Here is an 11,052-nt window from a genome sequence, read left to right as displayed (position 1 = left end):
TTCCGCCAAAAAAAAAAAAAAAGAATTTAGAATAACTTCAGTATGATTTTTTCCACTATAGACTACCTGAATTCTGTGTTGACTTTCAGTAAATAAGCCTAAGAACTGAATATCTATGGTTACATGAGGATATTCCCCCAGTAGTATTAGCTCAGAAATCTTAATTCAATATTTTTTAAATGATTTCAGGTTACAGGGGACTTTCAAAACCATACTCAGTTCAGTATTATTAATAAAGCAAATTTAGGTACCAATAACTTTAAAAAGTTACAGAGCTCTACCATTACAAGGAAGTTGGTAAGTGATTCCCCAAGAGTAATTTTTTTTGATAACATACATTATGAATGGATTAGTAAGTTCATCTCATTGCGCTGGTGATCCTTCCTACAGCATGTTTTTAACCAACATACTCTGCTTGGAGTTCCTTTTCCCACCGAGTATCTCTATCCTGCTCCTGGCAAAACTACTCAAAACTGTTAATAAAACTGCTGCAAATTCTCCTTTTATCTTGTTTACTGAAAGGGCTGGCTTAAAATATAAGGTCTCAGAAGCACACAGCCACTGTTACTACTAAAAGACACATCCTGAATTTTTACAAGGTACAAAAGATATTCCCAGCTTGTAGCTGTCTAGATGCAATCTTTTCATGAGATTTTTTTCTTCATAAATGTAGCCCAGAGCCCATGGTACAGAACACTGACCGCACCTTATGTGTGTGACTGGCCTGTAGATTGCTGAAGCAAATTTCTCCATGTTGTCTGCACTAATGTGAGACAACTGAAGCAAAAAGAAGAGTAATATCCCTACTCATAATTGCCAGTAATGGCTATTTCAAGTGCACACAAAGAAATGGGAATGGAATAGGTTTTGATTAAGCAAACCAATATTAATACTGAATAATCAACAATTGAGTCATGAATTACCCTTCACTTGAAACAGGCCTTTTCAAGCGGGGTACAGCGGTACACATTTGTCAACCCAGGAATTCAAAAGACTGAGGCAGGAGAACTGCAAGTTCAAAGCCAGCCTGGCAGCTTAGTGAGATCCTGACCCAAATAAATATAAAAGGGCCATGGATGTAGTTCAGTGGTAGGAGGGCTTGGTTAGCACAGGTGAGGGGCTGAGTTTATCCCAGTATGAAAGAAAAAAGGGAAGAGAGAGAGAGAGACACGAAAAGACAGAGATAGACAGACAGAGACAGAAACAGAGATTGCACACAGCTATAATCCCTGCACTCCAAAAGAGCCTAAGGCAGGAGGATCACAAATTCAAGCCTAACTTGGACAATTTAGTAACTCAGGGAGACCTTGTCTCAAAATTTTAAATAAGTAAATAAGACTGGGGATGCCACCCAGAGGCTGCCTGGGCTCACCCTCCAATCCTGGGGAGGGGTGCAGTTAACTTGAAATTAAGGGTCCACAGAATACAAAGGCCTAACTCTGTGGATAGAAAGAACTGGCTCCCAATTTCACTGCAATTTAGTCATCCATTCCAAACCAAGAATGTAAATAAAATTCCTTTGAAATTCAACTAACATTATTTGGCTCCTACTTTGTCCTAAGCGTGCAGAGGTGCCCAACCTTCACTCTCCATGGTGTTAAGAGTTATGGATCCACACAGTTTTGGACTTAGCTCCCGCCTGCAACAGTCACTGGTGCCAGGTGCCACGTTAACAAAATGAACTTGATAATAGGCCAGTTTTCACAGATTCACAGCCCTCCATAGAAAGAGGCCCAGATAACTGGGGTTGATGCCACACGCCTGTAATCTCAGCATTCTCGGAGTCTGAGACAGGAAGATGACAAAGTAAGTCCCAGCCTGGGCAACCTAACAAATTAGACCTTGTATCAAAATTTTAAGAAGCAAATAAAAGGTCCAGGGTTCAACCCGTAGTATAAGAGAAAAAGCCAAGAGACCCAGGCAAACTTTACACCTAAGTTAAGAAAACCCCACCATTTTAGTCCACAAGGAAACTAGCTTTGGGGTGACCTTGCTGCTTCTGGTTCTCACTCTGCTTCCCCTGCCAAAGCTCCCCTCTGCACAGCTCAGCAGAGCCCTTCTGGTTCTGTGAACCGAATGCTACCCTAATCCTCCACCCGTCAGGCAAGACAATCTATTTTTTAACTCAGTTTCTTAACATTTTCTTCCTTGATAACAGTCACTGCCACGACTAAGTTACTCTTTTTTGGACTCTCACTGCTTCTCCCTGGAATACCATTCAAGTCGTTCCTCTGGCTCCCAAAAACACACAGTGCCGTCCCCTTCTCCCAAGACAGCCACTCTCAAGAGCTTCCAGGCACGCACGTGCAGCATCCTCTGCAGAGGCCTTGAAGCCCAGATCCTCGTCCTTCCGCAGAGGGGTGGCACTCCCACCTTCCCTGGAGCACCTGGACTGCTGCCTTACAAAGGTTTCCTTTCAGGACCAAAAGTTAACAAGTGCTTCCAGGTTTGTGGATCCGCGATAAGCCCTGGGTCCCCATTCTAGCCCAATGTCCTACACACAGCACGCAAACGTAATGACTGAAAGTAGACTTCCAAACTCAGGCAGGGCAGGAGGACCAAGAAGTAAGTATCTATGGTGCAAGCTAAGAGACACAAGGATACAGCAAGGATAGGGAGCCGTGAGGGCTGGGAAGACTGCACCAGAGCTTACGAGCCAGAACTTTCAAGAGGAAATGGTGCCATGTTTATTGTTCTTACCTTATATACGGTTGGTGTACTGTTTATAAACTGCAGGGAGCACTTATAAGAGTACAGACTATTTGTTATAAGTGTCAATAAAATGGTCTCTGGGCAGCAACAATGTACATTTTCTTTCTAGAAACCCACAGGTACTTTAGACACAGTGTATCTATTTAAAGGATGGTTTCATCTGCCTTATTCCTTGCATAAAACTGGGTCATTATTCCAACTTGATCTTTTATCAAACTATAGGAAGATGCTGTGCTGAGTAACCTTCAGTCGCTTCTATAATTTAAATTATAACAAAATTAAGTAAAGCAACAACAAAGGGAAGAACTGAGGGGAAAAACAAAGGACTTCCTTGGGTTTATGGGAGATAGAGATGGAGGTCAGGGTGACAGCAGCAGACAGGATGAGGTGACCATAGGGCCAAGGACCAGTGATGGCGATGACCGCTCCTGGGAGAAGAAATCAGTAAGTGGAGGCTGGACAGTGTGTAAGACCCACACCAGGCCTCACACACGGTGAGTAAACTGAGGCACACAACAAAGACCAACTGTTGTTCACAACCGGAAGGTTAAAGCCACAAAATACACTGGGCCTCTGCTTTAAATAGCAGGGACTACGTGGCCACATCGGCCCTCTCTCTGCCCTCCCTTCAATTTCTGTCCAGGCAGGCCACCAGGCTGCGGCATGGAGGAGACACTGCCTGGCTCGCCCAGAGGCTGCGTGTGGGCCACATGGGTAGAGGCGGGGCTGAGGGACACCCCAACTGGACCATCCCTGCGCCCGGCAGCTGTGTGCACGGGAGGCTCCCATGTCAGTCTTGCCCCCAACACACCCACAGGGGCGCTCTCTGCCGCTCACAGAAGCCGTGGTCCACCTCCCAAGCTCAGGAACTTTCCATGCCGTTAGAGTGTGGCTCCAGGAACTCCTCAAACTCCAAACTCTGGACCTGTCACTGGGGTCCCCCCGGACGGGGGACACCTCTGCCCACAGAGCCCCTTCCGCTCACCCTCAGCCTGTAAGCCCAGCACCAGCTCCACATCTCAACTTGCAGCCATGTGCTTTTCTCACTTCCGGGTTCTCCGTGACTCATCTTACCCCGCCTTCCTCCCCCACCGCTGACCTCTCTGTGCTCCTATTTTACCACGACCACAACAAAGCCAAGGTCAGGAGGGAAGGGCCGGGCCTCTTCCAGAACCCCTCCGCTGCCTCACACACTTTCACCCACCATCCTCCCCCAAAGCCTTTCCTCTCTCTCCAGACGGCCTGCACTCCTCACACGAAAAGAGAAAACGTGTGCAGAGCAGGCTGAGGGCCTCCTCGAGGGCAGGGCATGTCACATCCTCTCTGGTCCTGCGGCCAGACACCACCCAAGTCCCTCCTTCTCCACCTGCAGCCTCCAAATGCATGCGGGCTGCTTCAAGGTGCAGCCATCAAGCACCCCAGCTCCTCCGCTTGCTCAGCCGAGGAGAGGCTCAGCCCTGCCCTCACCAGAAAAGCATCTCTGGAAATCTTGCCCAGGACATTCCAGCTCCTGGTCCTCTCACCAGCTCTGCACCTGCTCCTCCAAGTCCTGTCGCTAGATGTTGCCCTTCTCGCTGTTCTCCCTTCCATCTACTTGTCAGCTTCTTTCAACACCAGGCTTAGCTTTCCAATAGCCTGTCTGAAAAAGTTCCAACTGTCTGTTTCACTTTTGCTCCTGAAAGGAGATGCTGAGAGAGAAAAGACATACATGGGCACATACTCATGCCTTTAAAATGGATACTTCTCAGCGGCTCCAGTATACTCCGGAACCCCTTATGGTCAGCCTGGTCAGCTCCTCCTGCAATCCAGTCAAGGACCACTTGAAACCCAGCATGGTGATGCACACCTACAATCCCAGCTCTCCAGGAGAATGACATGGGAAGACACAAGTTCGATCCCAGTATAGGGAACTTGTTGACTTAGCAAGATTCTATTAGGAGGGGGCCTGGGGATGATCCCCTCCCCCCAAAAAAAGAACTATAAACTTTCACTCTCCTCAAAACCCCTACTACCTCTTCCATGGTCTACATGGTGAAAGTCTGCAAATTCTAGCCTTCAAGTCAAATCTAGCCCTCTGCTGTTTTTATATGGCCTGCATGTTACGCATGCTTTGTAGCTTTAAAAGACTGGGGGGAAAAAATCAAAACAAGATAATTTCATGACACTGCAAAATTTACATGAAATTAAAATCTGGATGGCCCTAAGGCTTATAGGAACACAGCTACCCCCACCTGTTTACATATTACCTGTGGTTGTTCCCATGCTACCAAAGGCAGGGGTAAGGAGACGTGACAAAGGCTGAGCCACAAAGCCAAAATTATTTACCTACATAGGTCCATGAATGTGCACCATATGCATACTTATAAGGGCCTTTCCTCTCCTCTCTGGTATATAAGCTCTTATACAGTGGAGACCAGGGCTTTTTTTTAATACTTAATTTCTACCACATGGTCAAGTACCTGGTACTAATAGGATTAAATAAATATTTAATTGATTTAATAATGACTGTGCAATGTGAGCTGGGCTTTCAGTGAAGGGCAGGACTTAGATAAGAAGTGGAGGTTAGCTTTCCAAGCATGGCCAAGGGAACCAACCAGGTGACCTGCATGTGGCGGAGAAACCCAGGCCACAGGAATAATCAAAGCCCGCTGCTGGTGTGGCCATCTGTCCCCTGTGCCAGGTCTGTAAAGCTGGTCTTCACTCACACACACTTCTAACCCTTCACACAAGCTTGCACTAATGCTCCTAAACTGTGCTGCTTTAATTCTAAAATCCTTTGCTAGATGCTGCGTTCCTGCTGGATGCTGCATTCCTTCCTCCTTTTTCTGCATGAATTAAATTGAGAGGGAGGAAAAAAATCAAACCCAAAGAATCCCTGCTTAAAACTGAACTGATGCTTCATGCACGAACACAAATTCTGGGGGTGCTGCTAGGTAAGGCGATCCTTGGCATCCAAAATCTCCACTAACGAGGTGGAAGTCCCTTAAAACTTGGACACAGTTTCTTTCCTTTGCAGCTTTCTAGTTCCCAATACACAACCTCGCACCACATAAATGAATGAGGTCAACAGGGCAGAATCCCAGCTGGTGGCTAAGTTGATTTTGTAAACTTGGAAGGCTGGGGTTGGTTTAAAAGCTGATCCTGTTACACTCCATGACCCAAAGTAGAGAAAGCACAAGAAGATGATTAGGGACAAATTTCCTCCTCACAAAGAGCGAAAGGAAAGCTCCTGCCTAATTCTTCCTGGGTAAGGGAAGCTCCACTGCCAACTATCCATGGGCATTCCGTGTCTGCACAGTGGACAAGGACTCATTTCCAAATGCTGTTTTCAGCAAGCTTCTCTATGTGGCACCTCTGTATCAAATCACTATGCTCCATTTGTCTCTACCTGAAGAAATGATTTTATATCTGACATTGTTAGGAGCTTGCCAAGCTACAGAAGGCCCTGGAACAGAAAACATTGACAGACCCCTCCTCCTTGTACACCTCATGGCACACAGGCGTCTAGATCCCAGAAGTTACCAGAACAGAATAAAGGAAGGCTTCGAGGAAATAAAATAAGTTCTTTCCTCAGACAGGCTGCACAAAAACTATCTTGGTTTGTGCAGGTAACACACAATCTGACATGGAAGCTACAATGCCTTAGCATCTGACACCTCTCCCAAGTTCCTGATTTTCTGGATCTCGCAAACGAGGGGGAGACAGTGTCAGATCCCTTAGGGAGAGAATGGTCAGATCCCTGAGGTAACCCAGGTGGGTGGTGCAGTAAGCAGTAGCTTTAGAGGGCAAATGGCCAGAACTCACTTCCTCATTGCTGAAGGACGGGAGTGGAAAGGCTGGCAGGTACGCTCTGGTTAGAAGGAAAAGAAAAGGAGCAGGAGTGAGAAGAAGGGGAAATAAACCAGGGGAGCTCAGCAGGAGACAAAAGCCCCAGTACAGCGGGCCCTGCCTGGCTGGGCTTCAGTCCACCTGCATCAGCACACTCCTGATCCTGCCTGGGGCACCCAAACTAAGGAAGCCAGCCCCAACTCTGGAAGACTTCTTACTGGACTGCTGCTGTCATTTGCAAATTTTGCCTGTTTTGTTTCACTTTTTGGGTATTAGAGATTGAGGCCAGAGCCTTTAGTACTGAGCTACATTTTTCCTTTGGAACAAGTTTCAGTAAGTCTTCTGGTCTGGGTTTGAACTCTAAATCCTCCCACCTCAGCCTCCCAGAACACTGGGAAAACAGGTGTTCACCAGCACCCCAGGCTGTGGTGTGCAATTACAGTTGTAGCAGATAATTCCTGCATGGTGGAAGCAACTCCTCCTGGCTGCTCTTCACCACTAAACTGTCCTGCTCCCGTGCGTCAAACCTCCAGGCTTATCTTCAGGAATACACAGACTGAATAAACCAGACCTCCACAAAACCACAGGGTCCCGTGTGCGGCTCCTCCCTTTCAGACAGGCATCTAAAGTGGTTACAAAAATAACTGTCACCCCGGCTGGACCCGTCCCACACCTAACGTCTAACCCCTGGTGTCCACTTCCAATAGCGCTGAGCAACACTGAATACATCGGTCAGGTTATTATTAAAAGGGGATCGCCAAAGTAAAAGCAACCACGCCTCCCCTGATGGAAGAAACACTGAATTCGTGTAACACACTACTTCAGAATTTAATTATAAATCAAAACGGTGTTTTAAAAACTTCAGGCCCGCAGGGCGTGGTGCGCAGGGATGTAAGTCCGGCACTCGGGGAGGCCGAGGCAGAAAGATAGAAAGCTCAAGTCCATTCAGGGCAGCTTGGCAAGGCGCTGTGTCGAAAGTAAAAAGTAAAAGGGAGAAAGGAGGTGGCCCGAGGAGGCCTTGAACTCAAGGGGGAAAAAAGTTCAAGAGAGCTCGCCGCGGAGCTTACAAGCACAGAAGGAAGACGCCAACGCGTCCGCTTCGCACAGCCCGTGTGCGGCGCCGCGACCCACGCGCCGAGCAGCGCCGGAGGGCGTGACACCCACCCAGGCGCCTCCTCCGGGCGCGGGCGCCGCGGCCCCGCGGTTACCTGGTCCAGCGGGATGCGCAGCAGCTCGCTGAGCGGGTGCAGGCAGGTGGATCCCGTGGTGCGGTGGGACAGGCCGGCCGCCGGCGCCTCCGCAGCCATCCCGCATCTTCGGAGCGGCTGCCCAGCCCGGCCCGCCGCAGCTCGGCGCTCTCGGCCCCACGGGGCGCGCACTGGGGGGCGGGGCCGCGCCTTCCCGCTCGGCTGCGCTCGCCGCCCATTGGCCGGGAGCTGGGAGGAGGCGGGGCCATCGTGGGCCCCGCCCCGCTGCGCCTGCGGAGGTCCTCTGTGCCCTGCCCTGCTGCGCCCTGCTCTGTTTACCTCCGGGGCCGAACTCAGCCCCTAGCGCTCGCGTGGGACACGCCCTGCGTCCCACAAGCGCGTACGGGGCTCTGCTGGCCTCCGATCCGTTGGATCGCAAGTGTTGACCCCTCTAAGAGACGCTGTTTCCTGGTTTATGGTAGGCGCGGTCCCGGGCCCCTTGGCTGCTCCTTCTCTGCTCACAAACACCTGCCTGGCTTTGTACTTGGAAAAGGTTTTCGATTACTGAGAGATTTCCAGAAACATGAAATTCTAAAATCGGCAGTGGAGGTGCACACCTGTAGTCTCAGCTAACTCAGAAGGCTGAGGCTGGAGGATGTCGCTTGAGCTCAAGAGTTTGTGATCAACCTGGATAACATAGAGATACTTTGTTTGTTTGTTTGTTTGTTTCTTAAATCCTAAAAGTCTCTTTCCAGGCACTGCTGGGTGAAGAAGCTTTCAGGAAAGCAGTACCCTGGGCTGATGGTAGATAGCCAAAGAACCATGCGCTTCTACCTGTAATGCTGGCTTCGTGGGAGGCTGAAGCAGGAGCGTCTCAAATTCAAGCCCAGCCTGGGTAATTTAGAAAGACCCTGTCTCAAAAATATGGAAAAAAAAAAAAAATGGGGAGATAAGCACAATGCAAAGAATCTGGGTTCAGTTCCAAGTAATAGAAAAAAGAAAGAGGGAAGGAGGGAAGAAATTGAGCTCCGGTGGCCGAAGGCTCCTCCAGGAAACATCCGGAAGCTGCCTCTGAGTCAAGACTTCGGTGGTGGAGCGTCTGACCACAGCAGGGACTTGCAGCAAACTCCAGCTTCAAATCAAACTGCCGGCTGTCGAAGGCTGGCAGCCACTTCCTCTCCTCCAAGCAGGGCTCCCCATGCCCTCACCATTGCTGTGCTGCTTAGGGTTCCTCCTCCGCCCCTGCCAAGTAGCAAGGGAATGAAACCGTCCCTAAAGCAGGCCACAGTCTCCACTTCACCACTTACAACCCAATCCATACACGCGTATGTACATACAGGCACACACACATGCACACTCGTGCACACATGCACAGGGGAAAGACGAACGTACACACTCATGAAACATCACATAATACTGGAAAATGAACAGAGTTAAAGCACCGTACATCTTGTGCAAGATCATAGCTTGGGCAAGGCATTTGAGACAGGAAGAGACTTGAAAGCACTATTTTCAGAGACAGAGAGACAGTGAATCAAATGTATGACGCTATAGTCCCAGATACTTGGGGAGGTTGAGGCAGCAAGATCACTTGAGCCCTAGAAGCATAGCAAGCTCCCAATCTGAAAAACTAAAAAATAAAGGGAGGCAGGCAGGTAGGCAGGGAGGGAGGGAGGGAAGGAGGAAAGAAGGGAGGGAGGGACGGATGGAAGCAAAAGGAAAGAAAGAAGACTTAGCTGTGAATTGCTAGAAAACAGAAATAAACAAGTAGTTTAGGTACTACTATGCTTCAAACCACTTTTTTTTTCCCCAGAAACAAGGGCAGGTTCTTCAGACTTCAAAGAATACTTTTTGCAAAGGCCTAGATTTCTTTTAAAAAGAAATAATCCTGAACAAGTTTATTTTTTTCTCTACAACAAAGCACAGATTATAATCTAGTTTAAAACCGTATTTTTCAAATGCAGTAACTGAGCTGGGCATGATGTGCACACCTATGATGCAGCATCCTGAAGGCTGAGGCACGAGGATTGCAAATTTGAGGCCATGTTGTGCTACATTATCAGGACCCTGTCTCAAAAAAAAAATACAGCTAAACTATGCTTAGATTTCTATAGAGTGTTGTGGACCTTACTACTTAATAGTTCTATTGATAGCATGTGTTATGGCTTGTGTTAGAGGTGTCCCCAGAGCCTCACGTGCTTTCAAGTCTCTGGACTTAGAGTGCAGGTGTTGGGATCAAGAGAGTGGAGGATGGGAGGCCCGCCCTGGGTGTAGTGTTGCCAGGATGGCCCCCAAAGGGAGGCTTCTGCTGCTGTGTCTGCTCCTGTCACTCGCTGCTCGCTGCCTCACTACTCCCTGCTTTGCCACCACCCCACCTCCTGCCTGCCATGGACTGCTCCTCCTCTGCCTTGCCTCTCTGCCACACCACCCTGCCTTGGAGCCAGACAGACTGAAACCTCTACACAGTGAGCTGCATCAGTCCTTCCCCCATTAACCTGGGGTGTCTGGTATTTGGCCTCAGCAATGAGAAGAGTAACTGAGACATTATTGTACAATAAACATGAAAATGACTATGAGAAGACACAGATCTAAGAGAAATGAGTTTCACAATGGATGAGCAGGGTTTTTATTAGTATAGATTTGAAGTACACGATCTTCATATTAATCTTAGGAAGCACTGAACATATCTTCATTCTTTTTAGTACCCTTCTGTGCCCCATCTAACTCCTATCCTACTTCTCTAGATCCCTTTTCACCATTATTACTATTATTATTATTATTATTTCATGTTTACAAGCTATACTGATTGCAGTCATTGTGGGTAGTTACTATTTAAATTTGTGTGTCTGATTTATTTCACTCAACATTATGTTTCCTAGATATATCCATTTTCCTATAAATGTCTCTAATTCATTCTTCTTTAGAGCCAATTAATGTTCCAATACATATAGATACCACATTTTGTTTTCAAAGAACCAGTCCAAGTTTTTTAATTCTTTGTATTGTTTATTTAGTCTCAATTTCATTAATTTCTACTCTGATATTTATGATGTCCTTCCTTAAAACTTGGATTTGCATTTGGGTTGCTGCTGCTTTCTGAGTATCTTGGGGTCATCATTACGTTGTTTCTTTCAGTTCATTCTGTTTTTCTAATGTGAGCATTGACTGCGATGAGCTTCCCTCTTAGGACAGCTTTTGTTGTGTCCTATAGGATTTGATGTGTTGTACTGGCATTGTCGTTTGCTTCCAAAATTATTAATTCCTTCTTTGTTTTCTTCTGTAGTCCACTGAGTGTTCAGGAGTGTGACACTGTTTCTAATTTTCT

General features: G+C 47.6%; 1 protein-coding gene across 1 annotated transcript in view; it reads right to left on the bottom strand.

Annotated features, from left to right (window-relative positions):
- The window catches only part of Mboat1 (membrane bound O-acyltransferase domain containing 1), a 108,727-nt gene extending 100,819 nt beyond the window's left edge, over positions 1-7,908 (bottom strand). Inside the window, exon 1 of the mRNA XM_004640153.2 lies at positions 7,749-7,908. Coding sequence (XP_004640210.1) covers positions 7,749-7,847 — 99 coding nt within the window. The 5' untranslated portion in view covers positions 7,848-7,908. The remainder of the gene's footprint in view (positions 1-7,748) is intronic.
- Between the last annotated feature and the right edge of the window lie 3,144 nt (positions 7,909-11,052).

The sequence above is a fragment of the Octodon degus genome, unplaced genomic scaffold, assembly GCF_000260255.1.
Source record: "Octodon degus isolate 3935 unplaced genomic scaffold, OctDeg1.0 scaffold00119, whole genome shotgun sequence".
Taxonomy (NCBI): Eukaryota; Metazoa; Chordata; class Mammalia; order Rodentia; family Octodontidae; genus Octodon; species Octodon degus.
The sequence above is the reverse complement of the archived record's forward strand: the minus strand, read 5'-3'. Positions and strand labels throughout refer to the sequence as shown.